The sequence below is a fragment of the Rhinolophus sinicus genome, chromosome 16, assembly GCF_057876585.1.
Source record: "Rhinolophus sinicus isolate RSI-liver-muscle chromosome 16, RSI-T2T, whole genome shotgun sequence".
Classification (NCBI taxonomy): Eukaryota; Metazoa; Chordata; class Mammalia; order Chiroptera; family Rhinolophidae; genus Rhinolophus; species Rhinolophus sinicus.
This window is the reverse complement of record NC_142516.1, coordinates 146368367-146389760: the sequence shown is the minus strand read 5'-3', so window position 1 is coordinate 146389760 and position 21394 is coordinate 146368367. Positions and strand designations below refer to the sequence as shown.

Sequence of the window (21394 nt, the reverse complement as noted above, 5' to 3'; positions counted from 1 at the left end):
GCTCTAGGCTAAAGTGGAAAATTAAAATCCAATTTTAATAGCTTCCGTACCATACTGAAAATATCATTGTCCCCCAAAACTTCAATAAGAAGTATTATATTTATACAATTACTATATTTATGTAATTTTTATCTCCCTTAAAACTGTCACTCCGATTTCACTCAGATATTTGCCTTTTAAGCTTGATGCTAAGGGCAAGTAATCTCCAATTTCTAATTGTGACAATAAGCTATTGTCCTTTAAAACTGTTTATATAGCTTTAGACTTTTTAAATGAGCATTAAAACTTTTGGTCAGAAATCTGTAAACGTGTGGAACACTCACATAGATACACATGTATAGCATATGTCTTTTCTTTCCTGTCTTTGGAACAACAGGGCATTTAAAACAAATACAGCTGGGCAGCAGAATACAATGTGCTGGGCAAACATATACTTCTATTAACGTAAATATATTCTTTGATGTTTCCTGCTAAGCCCACATAGTTTTGAAAAGCAAGCAATCCCCATTTTTCCCACAGAACACCCCATGCTCTCAAAGCTATCGCCCTTAGCAAGTGGATGTGGAGACAAGCAGGGATGAACAAAAGCTGCTGGGCTCTGGCTCTTGAGTGAGTTGCCTTCTCAGACCCTGACATTTTAAAGGCAGCAAAAGACGGTCATCCTGGACATTAGCTGTTTCTCGAAAAAAAAAAAAAAAAAAAAAATAGATAAAGGCAACTATTCTACTCATCTGTAAGTAGTAACTACTTGGTTTGCCTCATGTAATTCGCGAGTCCTTTAATTAAAACTGATACATATTGGGGATGTATACTTGGCCAAACCCCCAAATCAGATTCATTCTTCCTTACTCTGCGACCCTCTCTGCTTCCCAAGATGTGACCTAAAGGCTTCAGAGTGCTCCATGTTGCAGGCTAAGCAGCTTTCCGGTAAATCTCAATTGAACTAGCCGTTAATTCACACATACCCTCCACTCACTTCTCTTACACCAACCCCTGTTTAAGACGCTGTGGGAAACACCACACACATTTCACCAAGGTCTGGGAGCCAAGGAGGTGTCCAGAAGACCTGGGAGGCCAAGTGAGGCCAGACACACAGAAATTCCTGACACCTCCAATCAGACTGGAAGAAACCAGCGCAATCCCAAGGTGTGATTTTTCCCGCAGCATTCTGGAGATTAGGCTCTATCCCCAGGGTAAACCAAGAACCTCGGAGTAAAAAGAGATTTTTCTCTGGAACTCATCCCGCATGAGACTCAAGAGCAAGACGCTGCTGGCGGGTATGCGCCAACTTGCGGGCTCCTGGCACGGTTGAGTTTTCAGTGGCCACAGGTTGCCTAAGAGCAGGTTCCCAGTTCCCGTGGTCCGAGCGCTCCGAGCGCTCCGAAGGGAGACTGGGGAGGTGGGGGATACCGGTAGACCGAGGGAGGGAAGGGGGGACCAAAGAGTCCCCATGCAGACGGGGAGATGGGGAGATCCAAGGGTGCTCCTCCCAACAGTGACCCACACAGACCTTGGCGCCGCAACCTGCGCTTCTTGAGGCCGAAGATGCGCACTTTGGAGAAGATATCCACCAGGTTGCCGTTGCAGAGCCCGCGGTTCTTGTTGGGGCTGCTCCGCCTCCTGCTGGCAGACGGCCGGTCCCAGTGTTGCTCCCGCGCCTGCCGCTTCTGGCGGATCAAGCCGCTGGCGATGGCAGCGGCCATGGTGGCCCGGGAGTGGGTTTGGAGGAGGAAGGGGACAGATGGAAGGGGAGCTGAGGGCACCAGAGAGGGAAGGGGCGGGGCGCACCGCGGCTGTCCCTCGGGGAGGCTGAGGGGGAAACCCGGAGGGGTTGGGGAGAGGAGTCGGGGTGCTCAGTCCCGACTAGGACCCATCGCCCTCCTGGAGGAGCGCCGGGCCGGGCGCGCAGAGGCACCCAGGGCGCGGCGGGGCGAGCTCGAAAACTCGAGGCCGTGTCCACTGCCTCCCGGCCGCGTCGGAGCCAGGAGTGGATTGGGGGCTGCTGGCGCCGCAGGTCACCACGCGCCTCCGGAGCTCCCTTGGGGGCCTCCACCGCCACTCGCGCTGTCTTTTAGCCCTGCCCGCCTTCCTGGCAGGCGGCAGAGTTGGCCACCTTCTTCCAGGGCACTGGATGGAGAGCCGGTCTCTGCTGGGTCTCCGGGTATCTGTCCGTCCAGGGCGCGCGGGGCAGGACTCAGCACCGGGCTGGAACTGCCCCCTGGCCGCTGCCGCTGCCGCTGCCGCCGCCGCAGCCTGCTCTCGGCTTCTGCCGGTGATTGTCAAGTGCTTTGGAAATCAGCATCTGGAGAGAGCAATCTTCTCCTTGGAGATCTCTAATCAAAGCGCTTCGTTCCCACCCCACTACAACCCCCTCACGTACCCCTCCTATGTTTCTCTTCAGAAAGAAAAAAATGTATGTATGCATGTATGTATATATTTTTAAAAAAATAATATTAGTAATAATAATAAAGAAAGCTAAAATGGATTGCAGAGGGTAGGGTGCTAAGAGGATGAGCCAAAGCTGGTGGAATTGAAGGAATATTGGTGCGCTTTTGCTTAGATAAAACTCGCAGGTTTCCGAGGTGTCCGTGGCTTAGCTGGGTCTTCTGGATTTTAAGGTGTCTCCCAGTCCAAAGAAACTCTCCTCTGCAGTTGGAGGATGGGGAGGTTCCCGCCCTCCTGGCTAATCCCTTCAACACCAAAGCGACCCCACCCTGGAAAGGAGGAGGAGAGGAAAGACAGAGGCTGGGAGGGAGGAGAATGTGTCCTGAGGAGGGAGGCGCCGCCACTCCTTACCTAGTCCACCCAAACTTGCTGGACTCTCCCTTCTGCGGCCAGGAAGGGTAGGCTTGTCATTTTGAAACGGTTACACGGAGCACAAGAAGGGAGGAGGAGAAGGTGGGAAGATGTGGGAAGGTGATGTGGGAAGACCCCCTTCCCAAATTTGCTCTCTAGCACTTGGAGATGACAGCAGCTGTAGCTACTACCAGACAGCAGCTGGAAAGGATAAACGCCCAATGGAATACTGAAGAAGTCACTGCAGAAATATCAAGGGTGGGGGAGGGTGTCACAGCATTCCAGTGACAACAAAAGCAGCCTGACCGAGGGACAGTCCAATCTGAGCTACAATCTTTGGTGTCCCTGGGTAGAGAAGCACTGTCAGGGGGCAAACTCATATGAACTGTCTGAAATTCAAGTACAACAGCTGCTGCCTCCTCTCCTTGATTTCCTGTCTGTGTCCCAACAATGCTCTGTCTTGGATAACTGAAATATGAAGGTTCAAGAGGAAGGGAGCAAGTGGAGGGCACCCTAGGAAAGGAGGTTGTAGAAACAAAAACAAAAACAAAACTTCACAAACACTTCACGCTTGGATGATACAGATTTGTGGTTTCTAGGATACACTCAGAGTGATAGACCCAAATTTAGCTTGTGCTAGTGTGGCTTCTTACCTTTTCCTTTTCTCTTTAAGCTGTTTTGCTTATCGTTACCGGAAGGTAAACAAAAGAACTGCAAAAACTAGACTTCTTATAATCCAGTGTGAAGGATAGAAGAAAGAAAACTCACTTGGTGATCAAGAGACTTGTAACAATCCCTTCCCTGGTGACTGCTTTAGAGCTGGAAGGAGAGGAGAGGCACACTCTGAAAGCAGCCCTGGGAGCAGTTCTGAACCGGCACACACTTTCTCTTTGTCTCAGGAATAAGCAGTAAAATACTACAAAGACTTGCAACCAGGCCAGGGGGAGAAGTTCAGCCAAGGGCTGATGGCAGAAAGGCTAGACACATTCTGCTCTACAGAACTTACCTACAACCTCTCCATGTAAGCAATTACTGCTCGGCTGTTATTCCTTCCATTCGCTCTATATTTGCTAACAAGTCTCCTTTGGGAAAGAGAATTTAATCTAAAGGGGGTGTGTAGATTTGGGTCCAAAGCAGACATCATTGGCAGTAAAATGATCACATTTTAGCATTCAAGAACATACTCTGTTAGCTTATTTTCCCACGTTGCTATGTTATATCTACAAAATAACCACAATTATTAAAAGGAATAGGTAGGAGCAATGTTGCCAGAAATTTACAATCCCTAATCATCCATGAGGTAAAAAAGCAAGGAAAAGGAGTGTGTTAACTATTTTGCTCCATCTCTACCACTTTATTTTCTGTTTCACATGTCTTTGTTCTTACATTTTTACTAAATGTATATTTGTGTTGTGCCATGCTCCTGCTTAAAAGGGAAGGCTATCTGCAGAGATGGATACATCTAATGAAAGGCTATTAAAGTGTGTCTTTTAAAAAACTCACTGAAAATATTCACTGAATTCAGTCCCATTGAACATAAAGAGAAGCCATTTGGACATTTCAGATGCTATAGCTTGCAATATCAGAATGACTTTACAATTAAAGCTAACATATTTACCTAAAGCTACTAGTGAGTTTTTCAAAGAAGCAAAGTGTTAAGTGTATTGGTGTATTGGCCTCTTAAATGTAGTACAACTCCCTCAATCCTAGTTTGCTTTGCTTAGTGTGTGTGTGTGTGTGTGTGTGTGTGTGCGCGCGCGTGTTTGTCTTTATGTTTCCTGCATTCATTTGAACAGAATGAGATTAAGCTTCGTATTATCATAACTGTGTTAATTATCTTCTTTCCAGGCAATCTCTTATATTGCAGACTTTTCCCCAATTCCTTGCTTTGGATAATTGGGGAGTCCGGTTTTTTGGCTCCTTCATTGTTCGGCAACCTACAGACGCAGCTGCGGTTCAGCACCGCGGACAGGGATCCTGCTCCAGCCGCAGCTGTCAGAGCGGAAGCAAGTTCCCCTGAGTGTAGGAGGTCTGGCCGCGAGTCTGATACTCTCCTCCCTTAAAAGCAGCTTTCTACCTTTTTTTCTTTTTTCTTTTCCTTTTTTTTTTTTTTTCCAAGGTGGATAGGAAATTAATCCTCACAGCTTCCATGGACTGACATTAATAACACACACCTTGGAGCATAAAGCCTTCCAGCTTTTTTATAACCAGGAAATACTCTCTTTCCTGATGCATTCAGACCCCTGGCACTGCGCCTGCAGACTCCTCAGTCTCAGGGCTTCTATTCAGGCTGTGAATTTCACAAGCCTTAAGCGGTTGTTTCTATTTTATGTGGTTTCCTGTTTTAAGGGAGCTTGGGGTGGGGCAGCCTTGGGATAAGCAAGGTCTTTTAGTTCTGCGTTTCCCTTTTACCTCCCCAAAACGCTGTTTAGTTGTTTACACACAGAGGTAAGCGAAAGAAAACGCAAGAGAGCCATCTGCTGTCTTAAGCTGTGATAAAAGCGTGTGCAAGACTAGAATGAAAACCCGTTCAGGGCGGGTGAACACAAATCCACACTTTACTGTAATTCAGAAAATAATTTCTCACTCAGTAGAAGCACCTCGCGGTTGTTAATTTCACCTTTGACTTTATAAAAGCAAAATTTGAAGTACCGCCCAGGTACAGTGGCTCCTGACCAACCTGTTGGGAGTCTGAACACGGAATTCAGACAGTCTTGGTTCATGTCTTGATTGTGCTACTTCCGGGCTATCTACTGACCTACAGCAAGTTGCTTTAGTCTTTCTCAGCTTCTATTTCCTCACCTCTAAAACTGAGATGATAATAGAATTTCCTTTTCAACGCTTATGAGATCAAACTGAGTACATGAATGTAAAGATCCTAGTACAGTGTCTGACACTTCCTAAAAGTTCAAAAATGACAGCTATTATTTTCATTGTCGTCCAGATCACTCATTTCTATCTTGTAAATTATTTTCTAACTTCCATATTTTTTCAATATCAAAATATATGTATTCTCATTTATATTTCCTTACCTCCTAAACAGATACATGGCAAGATTTAAAGCAATCAGAAGTAGAAAAAATATTTTCAGTTTTGATGTAAGAAGTCCAATTATCAAACCTAGTTTGTAATTGACTAAATTTGTGAACTTAGCTCTGTAATTCCATTTCCCTACTCATGGAGTACTGATAATGGAAACACTTTCCTTCTTCCCAGAAATTAATATGTGTGCCTATGATAAAACAGGTAGAAACTGTCAGGTACCATAAAAGTGTTAGTTCATTGGAAGCTGATTATCCGGCTCCTTCCCTGTGCTTTCAGGCCTCCCGAAGATACCATTCTCCCTTTGGCCCTTCTACTTTGCGTATGTTGTTCCCTCTGCCTGGAACATTTATAGTGCCCTTTGCCCACACATTTCTGGGTAATATAAAACAGTGGCTAAAACCACAAAAGGACTAAGCCAATCATAGACTTCACTGTGTGTTCTTGAACAATTCATGTAAATCTCTTTAAGTCTCAATTTCCTCTTTTATAAAACTATCATAACAATACAATAAGGTTATTATGAGGATTGAGAACACTTATGTAAAACCCTTAAAGCGGTACCTGCCACATAGTGCTCAGTCAATAAGTGGTAGCTCTTGGTAATCACTTACTTCCTCAACACTCAGGTCTTTATTCTTTACAATGACCATGTTCTACACTGACGTTTCTATGAAGATGTCCACTGAGCATCTCATGCTTAACACGGCCAAGATTCAACTCTCATTTTTCTTTCTCAAGCCTGTTCTTCTTCAATCTTCCCAATATCTGAAATGACACCTCCATCTTCTTCTTCCTCAGGCCCCAAACTTTGACATCATTCTAATCTCATTTCTTTAATACCCCATATGTAGTTCCTCCGAAAAACCTATTCACTCTATCTTCAAAATATTATCTAAAATATGGTTACTTCTCACTCTCTCCAGTGCTACCTACTACCATTGTCTTTTGGACTATTTATTATAACAGCTACCTGATTACTCCCTTGGGATCCACCCTTGCTCTTCTTTGATATGCCCACAACACTGTGGCCAAAGTATTAAAGGTAAAAATCAGGTTATATCATGCCCTTGCTCAAAGTCCTGTACCTCAATAGAAACCAAAGTCCTTACAGTGCCTACAAGGCCCAGTATAAGTTGAATCCTATATCTGCCTTCATTTGTTACCTGGTATTGGCTCTACTTTCTCTTCGTTCAACAGTTGCCGTTCCTCAAACCACCTGGCATGCTCCTGTGGCAGGACGTTTACACATGCTCTTCCATCTGACTTTCTCATCTCCTTCAATTTTTTGCTCACAGGTTACCTGCTCAGTTAAGTTCTTCTCTAACAAATCTATATAAAATTATAACCTCCAAACATAGCCAATCCCTTCTCCCTTCCCTGTTTTATGGTTCTACACAGAACTTACAATTTTCTTAAAATTCTGTGCATTTCCCTTATTTATTTGGACGGTCTTGTTCTTTTAAAATATAAGCTGATGAAAGAACATATTTTGTCTCATTTGTCTACTGCCACATAGCCAGTACCTAACATGGTGCCAGGCAGAGTAGGCACTCAATAGATACGTATTTATTGAAAGAATTCATAAGATGGATAAGTAGACATACAGACAGTTAATACCAAATAAGGGGAACAGAAAAATCTTGCTTAGTCTGGTCTTTGAAGGATGAATTACCCTGTGGTGCTTGATCTCTTTAAGCATCAAGTCATCTAAAATTCTATTTGGATTACACACAATCTCAACCCCCTAAATAGGATGTACAGAGAGTATTTTAGCCTTTGCTTGATGACTTAGTCTCAACCTAACATGACGTGCAGTTTGAGTTTTAAATTCCAACACTGATACCTTTGGGGCTTCCTGAAACATGGGAGATTAACTCCACCTCAACGGGAGAGGGCTAGACCAATGATTTTTGTGACTCATACCACCTACACCTTGTTTTTTCCCTTGCTTTCACGTTGCAAATTGACAATGTGCCCCTTTTAAAATGTGTTACATCAAATCTGTCATAAATTGGAGATGAACATATTTGTTAGAATTACTTATTAGTATAAAAGTAAATGAAGTCTACGTGAGGAGAGTATATAAACAACACACAGCTTATTGACATTGATTTAATTATTAAAGAAGCCTTTCTCCCCTTGCCTTCTGAGTTTTTGTTATGTTCTAGATGACTTTATTGCATAGACTGCTCAAGTTCCAAATAGATAAGTTTATGCATGGCCTACTGAAAAAGTACATAATTTTGTGTTTACTTGAATTTAAAATAAAGTTCAAAGAACATATTTTGTGACATTGATGTTTATATTAAATGCTATCAATTCTTTTTTTCGCAAAGTAACAATATATTTTTCTTTCATTTCTGTCATTGTCATTGCCATAGCCATTATTTAAACTTAACTGAATTTATGAAATCTAAGGAACTATTTACTTTAAAAGCATCATTTTAGGTATGACAAGGAATGAAAAAAACACTTTATTAAACTATGTCATACCATACATTATAAGATGTATACCAATTTCAGAGATGTTTATGCATAAAATTTATTTGCATCTTAGAATTAATGAAACATGGTATAATGGAATTATATAAGGCCATCAATTTTAAGTGCCTGTGAGCACCTGTGTTCTGAAACATCTTTAGTTTTGTTGTTGTTGGTGGTGGTGGTGTTGGTGTTGTTTTAATGTCTTTATATCCCCGTCGCTCTAAATTGGAGGGCTACATAGGGCAGAAACAAATATTCCCCAAATATTTCCTGTTTACTTATTTGATCATCTCTGTGCAGTAAATGACTCACTCCATTATGTCACATGATCTCCTTTGTGAATTAATCAGTTTTGAATATTTTAAACATCTCCCAAATTAAGTATAAAATAAGAGGTTCCAACATTTTTTCACAAAAAAAAATTATAAACTAATTTCTCATGAGTTGGAGTAGGATTTAAAAGTATATATTGGCAGTTATGTTTTTATCCTTTGTTCTGGATAAATGGGTTCTATTGAAAATGTATGAGATATTTCTGGGAATGTAATCAATCTACTCAATATAGTACAAGTTCAAAATCATATTTCTTATTTTTCTCTGATGATATCATTGATCTTTTCTTTAGATTCAAAGGACAATCTAAATAAATGTTCAAGTATTTGAAGTTAGATTTTCGAGAAGTGATTGCATTAATGTTATAACAATCTTGCAGATTAATTTTGCTGGATATATTTATTTCTAGTAGGCAACATTTCTATCTATTAAAAAAACCTGGAAGGAATTTTATTGTGGCTGAATATTTTGATTCAATAAAGAAAACGTGGAAACTATTGGTATCAAAAACTTGTGAACATTCTTCCCTATTGAAGCAATACCAGATTGATACTAGCAGATGGCTTAACTTTACAAATCTAGTGTATTTTTTTAATCTAGCTAATATGATGGAGAAAATATTCTCAGTGGCTTCCAGCCTTCTATATTAAAATGAACTCAAAATGTGCATAACATTCATTTCAGAGTTGTGAACGTTGACTTAACTTTCCTTACTCGGTATCAGTAGTAGATGATAACGTCAATTTTAACGATACATCAGTGAGTTGGTATTTTAAAAAGACTATGGAATATTTCAAAATAAAAAAAAATTATGCTATTTCCAAAAAAATAAATGAGAAATGAGTGTTCATTTATAATCTCAATGCAAAGATTATGTGTGCGCATATGATATAACCTTTTCTATATTTAACATGTGACCAATTTCTCTCCAATGAGTACTAAAATGGCCACTTTCATATCTAGATTGATTATATTCTTTGTAGTTAGTATATATGGGTTAAACATGTATGTAAGATGTGCACCTGCACACACATGCACATGTGCAGACACTCACACACACACATGCACCAAACCACATATGTAAATTTCCGACCCTGACGAAGATAACTGTGAAACGTTAGTGTTTCCAAAGAAAAGTGACTTACAATCAAGTCTTAGAAAGATTCCCAAATCAAGACTTCTTAGAACACTAGTTTCATTATTTCTAGCAGAATAATTTAAGGATCTAATTTTTCAATTCTTATGTACCAGGCTCAAGAATATGGCATCAATTTATAATAATAACATTTCTTAATTAAAATGTATGACCTGTAAGTCCATCAGAAATTACTATATTCTACACATCTTCAAAAACCTTTACAACTCAGAGATCACTTCCCTCTAAACTCTGGAACCAATCCTTGTTTTAGTGTTCAAAGTTTTATGAAGTCTAGCTAAATACCTTAAGCCTCAGGGTTCTAGAAATGTTGCTATTAATCTGCTTCTGATCTTGTGATCTATTTCTCAAAGATGTATATGAAAGTAATTTCCAAAGTACAATGCACTTAAGAAATGTTATTATAAATTGATGCCATATTCCTGGGCCTGGTCCCTACTTTGTACATAGGAACCGAAAAATTGGATCCTTCAATTATTCCTGAGTCCCAGTAACCTACAATATAAGTTTCCTATTGTTCCTATAACAAATTACCACAAATCTAGTTACTTAAAACGATATACTTATTCTCTCATAGTTCTGGAGGTAAGAAGTCCCAAATCAGACTACTTAGGTTTTAGTAAATATATCTGCAGAGTTGGTTCCTTCTGGAATCTCTGAGGAAAGAGTCAGCTTGCTTTCTGCATTTCTTCTGGAGGCCAGCTTCCTTCCAAGACTCATGGTCTTTTCCTTACATTATTCCTACCTCTTGCTTCTGTAATCACATCTCCTACTACAGATTCTTATTCTCTTGCCTTTCTCTTGTAAGGACCCTAGTAATTATATTGGGCTCACCCAGATAATCCAGGATAATCTCCCTATCTCAACATCTCGAATTTAGTCACATCTGCAAAGTCTCTTTCATCATGTAACTCACATATTCACATGTTACATGGATTAGGACTTGGATATCTTTAGGGGGCTATTATCCAGTGTACTATACCTACCCTAAAATATAAAGCACATGAAAATAGAGCCCTGTCCAGTATTTGATAATCATACACCTAACCCCACTACCATGGACAAGATAGCTGCTCCACAATGCCAATTTTTAAATTAGAGTCCTGTTTCCTACAAACATATATATATTTTAACACTAGCTGTTTACTTAATTGAATCTCTGATGACTGCCTGTTTCTGTACCCCCGTTGCTTTATGTCCTGCTCAGAATGATGTCTTATTATTGGCTGGGTCTCTCTGATACCACCTGCTTACCTGAATTTCTTATGACTTTAATTATTAAATCCTCAGGAAAAAAAAAATGTGCAGCAAGCTCAGCAGTTGTGGAAACAGATCCATTTTGCTCCCCTGTGGGTCGTGAGGATGCATTTTCTGAGTCCCACATAAATCGATGAAGAATTTAATTTCTTGAGTTTATAACATACATTTTATGAGATTTTGGCCATAGAATTGAACTGAATAAAACTAAAGCTAGACATGTGATGTTCTGTAAAATGAGATTTGGGGCCTAAGGCTATCACCAAATGAAGGAAATAGATTCTGAAAATCTTTTTTTTTCCCCATTCCATTTTCATTTTTATGTAACTGTAGGGGCAGTAGATAATTACTGTTTCCTTTTAGAAATTGAGACTAGCTCCTTAAGTAAGAATTTGCCTTAAATGTAAATTTGGCTCTAACTGCAAATGAAAGGTATCATTCAAGTCAAAGATTTTTAAAGGAATCAGAAATATTTTTCACTTGCGTTTGATGTGGACAGAGGAGGAGGAATCTCTGAAAAAGAATAATTTCAGGCAGAACACCATGGAGATTTTTAAATAAACAAATTTTAGGGCCTTGGTCTCTAAATTTCTCTTTGCTCACTCCTTTGCCCCTTTTGCCCTTTTATGTTGCCACTTATTTTATCTTCTTTTGAGTCCCCACAGATATTTGAAACTGGTTTCTAAAGATGAGAGTACCAAATGGTTGCAAGAAATCTTTGGGTGTGAGTCAAGAATAGCACGTATTCTGTTTTGCAGATATATCTATAGATCCAGATCTATGTACATATCAGTACATATCAGTACATAGATCTCTCCCTAATTGGCAGGAATAAACTAACCAAACAGAATTATTCTTCCCCCAGATACCTAATTGATGCTCTCAGCGGGGCTAAGGAGAAGACAGCTCTGGACATGCTCATAGGCTTGTGTTCATCTTCCCATAAAATGGTCTTCGTCGTCTCAAGAGGTTTAGTTCTAGCAAGACAATCTTGAGAAGAAGTTTATGTCAAGGATTTTTTTTTTTTTTTTTTTTTTTTACTACAAATAGGAGACAGCACTGTGACATATCTTTATATTATAAAGTATAAAGTTTCAAGTTTAGCCCTTGGTGCCCTGCTACAAGAGTCAGATCAAATACTCAAATGCTACTTTTTACTTTTCAAGCCCACTTAGGCAGAGATAAACTAGGTGTCCTAATTCCATTTCTTGACTGTGAAATGCTCCTTTATGTGCCCTTTGAAGAGACATTCTACGTCCTCTAAGTAAATACCCATCCACTCCCAGTTTCTCAAGCTCCTGGGGATGATGTGTCTGGCTCCTAAACACTTCCAGCCAACCCAGCACAGAGCTCTGACCTCAGGGACTCTGCGACCCGGGGCCTGGCACATGTTGACACAGGGAAGTACTTAATTAATGGCTATGGAAGAAAGGAAGAAAATAAAAAAGGAATAGCCTCAGGTTCTAGACTTTTGATCTCTTTAATTCTCCACGCAACAGTACAACACACCTTCCCATGGCTCCAGTCCCCAGGTAACACTAACTTTTCAAAGGATTTAAAAAAAAAAAAAGAAAAGAAAAGAAATATCTTCTCTGAAAGAAGCTACTCTTATTCTTGAAGCATTAATAGGGGCTGAGGGGCAGAGGTATGTGGGGCTGGGGATCTTCAGACTCTCTGAGTTTTGCTAATATAAAAAAACCGGGAAAATTACTAATGCATGCATCAGAATCATATATTTCACTATGCAATTGTAATTATTTATGGATTTGAACTGAAATCTTCTTTAATCATTATTTTTTATCTTTAAAAATTAGAACAAGAAGTAACCCTAAAGATAATCTAATCTAATAACTGCATTTTTCTGATCAATAAATTCAACCCCAAGGAAGTTAACTAATTTACTCCATTAATTAATAAGCCAACTGGCAGCAGCCCCAGGCCTGAATTCCATATCAGCCGATGTCATGTGATGGACCTCTTGGTTACACCTCTCTACTTCTTAGAGAAGCTACACTGGAGAAGTGTGCCCATTATGTTGTCCCCAGAGCAATTCTGGGGCACAGCTATCCTCTCTCCCTTCTTGTTTAGCACAACCCTTTTTATATATGTTATTTTTACAGATATACATTGCTATTCTTAAATAACCTGAGTTGTCTATGAATTACTGTTTCTGACATTTGCCAAACAGGCTGCCCGTGGTCAATATACTCATAAAAAGATAATTTCCATAAATGCATACATCTTAGTTTACATGTCCAAACTTCATTCAGTAATTCACTCATTAATTCACTCAAGTAACAAATTGATTAAGTACTAACTCTCCATCATTAGCCTGACCCAGTATTCAGACATTAATAAAAAGTGATTCTACCCTTAAGCAGCTTAGAGTATGGAGGAAGATGGCTGCACACGTATCTGGGACTAAGTGTTACAGATCCAAAGTGTAAAGCTTGCACAAGAAGAGTGACAGAGGAGTCAGTTTTATCTGGTATGGGTCAGGAAAGGTGTCTTGGACACAGTACTATGTCAAGCTAAGATTTAAAAGATAGGAGGTATTTATCAGGTAGATAAGGGGGGCAGGGAGATTCCAGAGAGAAACATCAAATGAGAGAAATCCCAAGTTAAGACACAGCTTAATGCGTGAAGGTAAGTGAAAACAATTCCATACACCAAAAGCACCCAATCTGTGTTGGGGGAAGGAGCACAAAAAGCCTTAGCTGGTGAGCACATTAGGAGTCATATGTCCTTTGGAGAAATGTGCACCAGCTTTAGAAGCAGCTCATCATATAAATATTACATAATAATTCATGGAGACAAGTTTTTTCCAGAGGTTTGCAATATGACCCCCTTACTTACCTGGGTATTTTCATGTTATTTCACTACTCTCATGCTGCCCTTTCCACATACATTTGTATTAATCTGACAGGCAGGATCATGGAGTTATAATGTACACAAAATGGAATATATGTGTGATACATGTCATTAAATACACACACACACACACACACACACACACACACACACTATGCACAGTGCTTATCAGTGGGTGGCAGGCTATCTATCTGTCTATATACTATTCTTTGTATTTTTCCCCCACTTTTTTACAATGAGCTTGTGCTGCCTTCTTAATCATAAAAGGATGTCTTTGTTTTTTTTTAACAGAGATGTTGATTTAGAAGAAACAGGAGGACAACACATACATAAAAGGGAAAATCTTTATGCTTAGCTGAGGAGGTAGTTGTGGATAGCCATTAGCTGATTAGATTATTCTTTCTTCTAAATATCATACCATGTTATTACACCTTTTAACAGGAGAGCACATTCTATTTATGTGGTATCAAAAGTCTTGCATTTAGAATTCTTACACATCAAAATCTATACCTTTCACTTTCTGCTTGAGGAGATGTAAAATATTGCTGTTTCAATATAATCATTTTAATAACAAACTAAGAAATAAAAAACAATAACATATTTTTCCTTGAAAAATCAAGGTTGCAATCTTTAAGACAACTTTCAATACAGTTTTTTTAGGATATGGGTAATATAATTCATGGGCTGAGAGTATTTACAAGGTTAGCGTCATAAAGAGCAAAATTAATTTCCTGCAATAAAGTATTTCTTTCTTTATGGCCATACCTTGTCTCCTAAGTCAACAGACATGATTTTATTTATAATACACTCAGGTTCCCATATTCCACTATTAATGCTGATAACCACAGAAATACATCTCTGTCATTGGGATACTCAATTCTCATGTTCCTCTCTCTGTGTGATTATGCAATCACACAGATTGTTTTTACCTTAAAGAGACTTAGTCACTTGCAAAGTTTTCTCTGTCAATTTCCTGGCTAGTTGTTATGAACAGTTCAATTTTATTTTCTTCACAGAAGTGAATTATTTTATACCGTGACAGTCCTTGAACAGTCCGTCTAGATTAAAACACACACATACGAAGCAAACAAATATTGCCAAATCCTCTGGGAATGTCAAGGAAAATAAAAATAACTGCTTCCACACAGAGTTACAGAGATTTGTTTGATAAGTTCACATTTCCTCTTCTGCTCCGAATTTCCAAAGAAAGGGGCCTTATGATAACCTAGTCCTAGTTTGTTCTAACAACACTGTTAACAGAAGGTCTTACTTCCTTTTGAATTCTCCAATGAGTTAGGTCCCAGCAGTTACAGGGTCACCCTCTCCTTTTTCAGATAGCTCTAGTCTCAGAAGGCCCTCCCCAAGATTGGGCCCAAAGGCTGATTTTTGTATTGCGCACTGGAAAAAAAATATGTTTCCCTCTTCCACACAACAGTCTTTAAGTATTTTATTGCAACATATACCTCTTCTATTTATTTCTGTCTCGCTAGTTTCAAGACCTTTAAATGACATTGACTCACCCATGCACTATCACCGAGGTCACACAAAACCTATAGGGTTTTTCTGCTTGTCCATCAACATGTTTTGCTTGTCTCTGGAACTCAAATGAACCTTTTCACTGCCAGCTTCTGTTCTTCCTTGCTCTTGCCTCCTTAATCCCTTACATCCCACCCTCACATTATCTCAGTTCCAAGCCTTAACACTCATTCTTGCTCTAGGCTTTTTATTGGCAATGAAGTTAGTAGTTTATAGTATGTAGTTAGTAGTTTGTTTTCCTTGGCATTCATTCAGAATACACATTTTGATGTTCTCTTTGGTTGCAACCGTTGAGATCTCAAAATGAAGTATTTATCTTAACTCTTTTAAAACCTTTGGACTGGCTGCTCACCTCATTCCTCTTCCTCCATGTTTGAAAGATGAGGGAGATTTTCAGCTTCACTAAATCATGGGCCTTGTCTGTTTTGTTCACTGCTCATACAATATATCCCCAGAGCTTAGCATCACCTTTGGCCTCAGCAGTGATTCAGTGACTATTTGTTGCATAACTTAGAAGGTTTATTTCCTCTGGGTAATCTGGACAGGGTGCCGATGGCCATGTTAAACCCTCAGATCAGAGTTTCATACTGCAGAGATGAGTAGGGTAAATATCTCAATTTACTCCACTTGGCCGAGTGTACCTTGCACTCGGCCAAGTGGCTAAAAAGCAGTTGACCCATCCTGAACTTTCCCATTGCGCTCTAAGTCTTCTTCACATTATTCCTTATGATAAATTAGCTTGTTATTTTAACCCAGTAGAGCTCTACAGCTGCTGCTCATGAAAATCATAACTTTTAAAAAGAATCTCTGAGGGTGGGTAAGTTCTAAGTATAAGAACCTTCTCTAAAAGCTCTCTACAATCAATTTCAAATATTAAGATATTATGTAAATGATAAGAACAGTCCATTAAAATTAAGACTATTCAAAGATTTTGTATATCTATTCAAAGATTTTGTGGAAACATACCATTTCTTTCATGTGCCAACCTGCAGAGTTGCCCTGCAATTTTTTCTTGGCATATGGAAAACAAAGTCCTTTAAAGGAACAACCTGACCCTTATTTTGAGCCCACTGGATAAAGGGGCATGCTGTTCTTTGCATCATTTTTTACAAGGAAATCATAAATACATAAAATAGACAATATTATCACAGAATTTTATCAGAATAGTTATGGGGAAAGTTTGTTTCTTGGTTCTCATATAACCATTGGTTGAGCTGAATTAGGCTATGGGAAAGTTTTCTAAAATAATTTTTTTTTTTTAAATAAATGACATTACTTATCCATCAGTTACACTTACTCACTTTTGCTAAACTTGTATTTTTCTTTAATTACAGTGAATTAATTTCTGTTTTTTTTAATGAAGCAATTAGGAAGAATTCTAAGAGGAAAAATCCAGGTAGAGTCATGTTTTTGCCTCAGCGTTTAACACAGGACACATTTCAGAGGAAGGGGAAATCCTAGTCACATGACTTTGAGGTCAAAGTTGGTGAGGTAGAACATAGAAGTGGAGGGGAAAATGGAACAGCTAACCGGTTACACTAATGCATGAAGCCCTGCTTTTTCTCACTTGTGTCTATTTCCTTTTTTATAAACAATCATTTTTTAGCCTTAGTTTTTGACTCTATCCATCCTCCTCATTGACTCTATCTCTCCTCATTGATCACAATACGGAAGTGATTGAATTATCATTAATAACATTGGTGATAGTTTATATATTTTCTTATTATTATGTTAAAAGCTGAGTTGAATTATTGTTATGCCTCAAAATATGTTCAAAAAATAGCTGAAAACTAACCAAGAATACTGATGTCCTTTTTCCTTAAAATATAGTTTGCATGTGTTTATGGTCAGATCCCCACTATCTGTCCACTTCTAACCTCCCATTGTTTGGAGAGAAAATGTTTTAATAGCAATAAATAAGAAATTATTCACTACAAGATTGTCTTTTGTGAATGTTTGTTGAATTACATTCAATTAATGTTGTTAATATCTATTGGTGCATTTACCAAATTAATTTGTGATTCTAATTTTACATATTATTCTCATCTTTTTTGCAATTTAAGTAACTGAATATTAGTCCAAGTATTATTATTGCTTCTATGTACATAAATATGCATATTACATATATGTACACACACACACATACACACACATTTTTGTTTGTTTGTATTTTACAAGTATGACTCAGAATAAAAAACACATTTTAATTTCACAATTAATTTACTTTTGGTTCTACTTGTTAGCAGACCATGAAACTATAAACTTTCATATCCAACTTGGTTCATATTCTCAAATACTGACTTTTCTAATTGCTAAGGGAAGATAAGAAATATTTTAAGTACTCACTAGTTTCAAACTTTTAATTTATTTCATCATGCAGGCAAGGAAGTAGACCTTGAATTAGTCAGTGATACACAAGGCAGAAGAACTTGATTTGATAAATAAATATGGTGATGCAACATCAGAAAGCAGTCTCCAAGCTGCAGTGTATCTGATGGCAGCTAGTTCTTCAAAACACAACAGAAAGAAACAACTCAAATGTCTACCAATAGAAAAATGGGAAACAAACTAAGGTATACTCATACATTGTAGTACTATTCCTCAGCAAAAACAAGCAAACAAACAAAAAACAGATCACTGCTAGACACAATAACATAATAAACCTCAAAAACATTATACTAAGCACTTAAAGAAGCCAGAAACAAACAAGTACAATAATGATTCCATTTAAAAAGTGGAATCTGATATCTAAAGACATCAGAAAGGTCTTTGTTTCTGAGGTGGGAGGAATGGCTGCAAAGGGGCAGTAGGGAACCTCCTGGGATGCTTAGAAATATTATTTGCCTTGATGTGGGTAATAGTTATAGAAAATCGTACATTTCCCAAAATTCATTGAGCTGTGCATCTAAGATATTTGTATTTTAATCAGTGTATGCTATACTTCTATCCTATTCTGGAAAGCAAAGTGAAAGCTGCTCTGGAAGAATTGGGAAGAAATAAATCACCAGGGGCAGATGGGATACCAATAGAATTATTTCAAGCCACAGAGTCTGGATCGGTCAAAATCCTAACAAGAATATGTCAAGAAACATGGAAAACAAAACAATGGCCTACAGATTGGAAACATTCAATACAAGTCCCAATTTTCCAGAAAGGGGATGCCATGAGTGCAGTAACGATAAGACTATTGCTACTTTCCCACACAAGTAAAGTGATGCCAAGGTGATGCAAAGAAGGCTTCTACTTTATATGGTGCAAGAAATTCCAGATGTTCAAGCTGGATTCAGAAAAGAGGTATTTGAGATCTAATTGAGAGCATTTGCTGGATATTGGAGCGCTCCAAAGAATTTCACAAGAAGGTTAGTCTGTGTTTCATAGACTATAGTGAAGCCTTTCACTGTGTGGATCATGACAAGCTATGGGTTGCTCTGAAAGAAATGGACGTGCCTCAGTACCCGACTGTCTTGATGCATAACCTGTATTGTGGGCAAGAAGCCACTGTCAGGACAGCATGTGGAGAAACAGAATGGTTTCCAGAAGAGGCAAAAGTGTCAGACAAGGGTGCATTTTTATCTCTATTGTTTAATCTGTACACAGAACATATCATATGAAAAACTGGGCTAGACTCAGGGGAAGGAGGGGTAAAAACTGGCACACCAATAACAAGATATTCAGATGATACCATCTTTCTGGCAGAAAGCAGTCATTGGAAATGACTTCTGGTAAAAGTGAAAGAAGCAAGTGCCAAAACAGGACTTCATTTGATCATCAAAAAAGACAAAAATCATGACTACAAAGGAAATACACAACTTTCACATAGACTATAAAGATGTCGCAATTGTTAAATATTTTGCTCACCTTGGTTCAGTCATCAATTCAAACGGAGACTGCAGCCAAGAAATTAAGAGGAGGCTGAGACTGAGAAGAGCAGCAATGGAAGAATTAGGAAAGATCACCAAGAGTAAGAACGTCTCATTAGAGATCACGACTAAGATCATCCGCACCCTCGTATTCCCAATTAGTATGTGCAGATGGGAAAGTGGAACAGTGAAGAAGGCTGATAGGGAAAAAAATAACAATTCATGTGAAATACGGTGTTGAAGGAAATCTGCATGGATACTCTGGACTGCCAGAAAGACGCACAAGTGAGTCCTAGTGCAAATTCAGCCTGAAACCTTGCTGAAGGCAAAAACGACAAAACTGAAGCTGTCCTAGTTTGGGCACATCATGAGGAGGCAGGTTTTTTTTGAAAAGACAATAATGCTGGGAAAAACAGAAGACAGCAGGAAAACAGGAAGATCAAATATGAGATGGATTGACTTCATAAAAGAAGCTCAGTTCAGATAGGCATGAGTCTACAAGAGCTGAGCAGGGCTGCAGAGGACAGGACACTGTGGACATCACCCATTAATGGGGTGCCAGGAGTCAGAGCCAATTCAACAGCATGTAACACACACACACACACACACACACACACACACACACACACATTATACTTCAATAAAGAACTATTACAAGACAACAACAACAGCAAAAGCACCTACTGAAATGAGCCATAGACCTGAGCATAATGACAGCACATGGAGATTCTCTGGAAGTCCATACTGACCCATAGTCTGAACTTTCGCATTGCACCCTAAATCATCTTCACATCACTTCTCCATTATCTCCATTAAAGACCCTCTGACAGTAGGTAGAGATTTGGGAAACATAACGTCCTCCTGACACAGAGCATCAGGTGGTTGGGTAGTTCCACAGTCCAAACTGTTACAAAGGAAACAGTTCTAGATTTGTTTTAGACTCGTGGACATACAAAAGGACATTCTGGAGCTACAGATACAATACACTGAAGTCAAATGAAAGGGACGGGAGGGGAGGAGAAGGGAAAGAGGAAGGGGAATGGGAAGACAGGAGAGGAGGAAAGAAAAGGCAATCATTCCCCAAAATACATTTTAATATAACATTCCTACAAAAGTTGAAATGATAACTGAAGCTCATCACTTTCTACAATTAGACTTAGGCAAATTGAGACAGAGTTGATGTGAAACCGATTTCCTCCTTTCAACCACTTCAGAGCTGCATCCGGCAGCCTCTTGGTCATCTGATATCCACTCTTGAGAGCTCACGAAACAGGCAAGACTGACACTTCACACCCTACCAACAAAGCTGCTGCATGCTTCTTGGTCCTAATACCCAAAGCACCTCCAACCACAACCCAAAACGCATGCAACATACACAAAAACCAGAATGCATACAGAGATATCTGTCCAGAAAATTGTCTCTTCCCCATAGGGCTTCGAAGCTGTCGTCTAACTCCTGTGACCAGTTAACCTGAGAATGTATTAAATGCATTTTCTTTCAGGCTCAGATAAGATGTTTTGTTAATGTATTAAATGTATTTTCTTTCCTGCGCAGGTAAGATTTTTTTTTATCAATAAAAGATTGTGAAACATAGCGTTTAATCTCAAAAGAATAAAATAGTGGTAGACCTGTAGCAGGTCAAAGAACAGGAAGATTTTGAAGGCTGGATGGTGGTGGTGGAAAGGGTCTTTCATGGTCTTGAACATCTTGAATTAACTAACATTTATTGAGCACCACAGTAGCAGACACTTAACAAACATTATCTCTTTTAATCCTTGAAATAACCTTATGAAGGAGAGACCCCTTTTCATTCCTCAGGCGGGGAAAGCAGGTAAGTGCTGTGGGGTCACAGTATCTGTAGTCTCCTAAGACCAGATCAAAGCTGCTAAACGTCTACCAAGAAAGCTCTGAGCATTTATGTAGTAAAGAAATGAAAACTACTTCACAGTGCATTTGTTTGGAAGGACACTTCTAGTAGTTATTTTCTGAGGAGAGTTGAGTTTTGAAGGATGCACTAATCCTGCCACTTGCCTCCAGGGCCCCCAAAAGCCATGC

The 21394-nt window shown here is 39.1% G+C and overlaps 1 protein-coding gene across 6 annotated transcripts in view; it reads right to left on the bottom strand.

Annotated features, from left to right (window-relative positions):
• FGF14 (fibroblast growth factor 14) overlaps positions 1–21394 on the bottom strand; it is a 616691-nt gene that overhangs the window by 187588 nt on the left and 407709 nt on the right. Inside the window, exon 1 of one of the 6 annotated variants that reach the window (XM_019754220.3) lies at positions 1511–2324. The exons of the other annotated variants lie outside the window; for them this stretch is intronic. Coding sequence (XP_019609779.1) covers positions 1511–1703 — 193 coding nt within the window. The 5' untranslated portion in view covers positions 1704–2324. Of the gene's footprint in view, positions 1–1510; positions 2325–21394 lie in introns of those variants that run through there. 6 annotated transcript variants of the gene reach the window in all.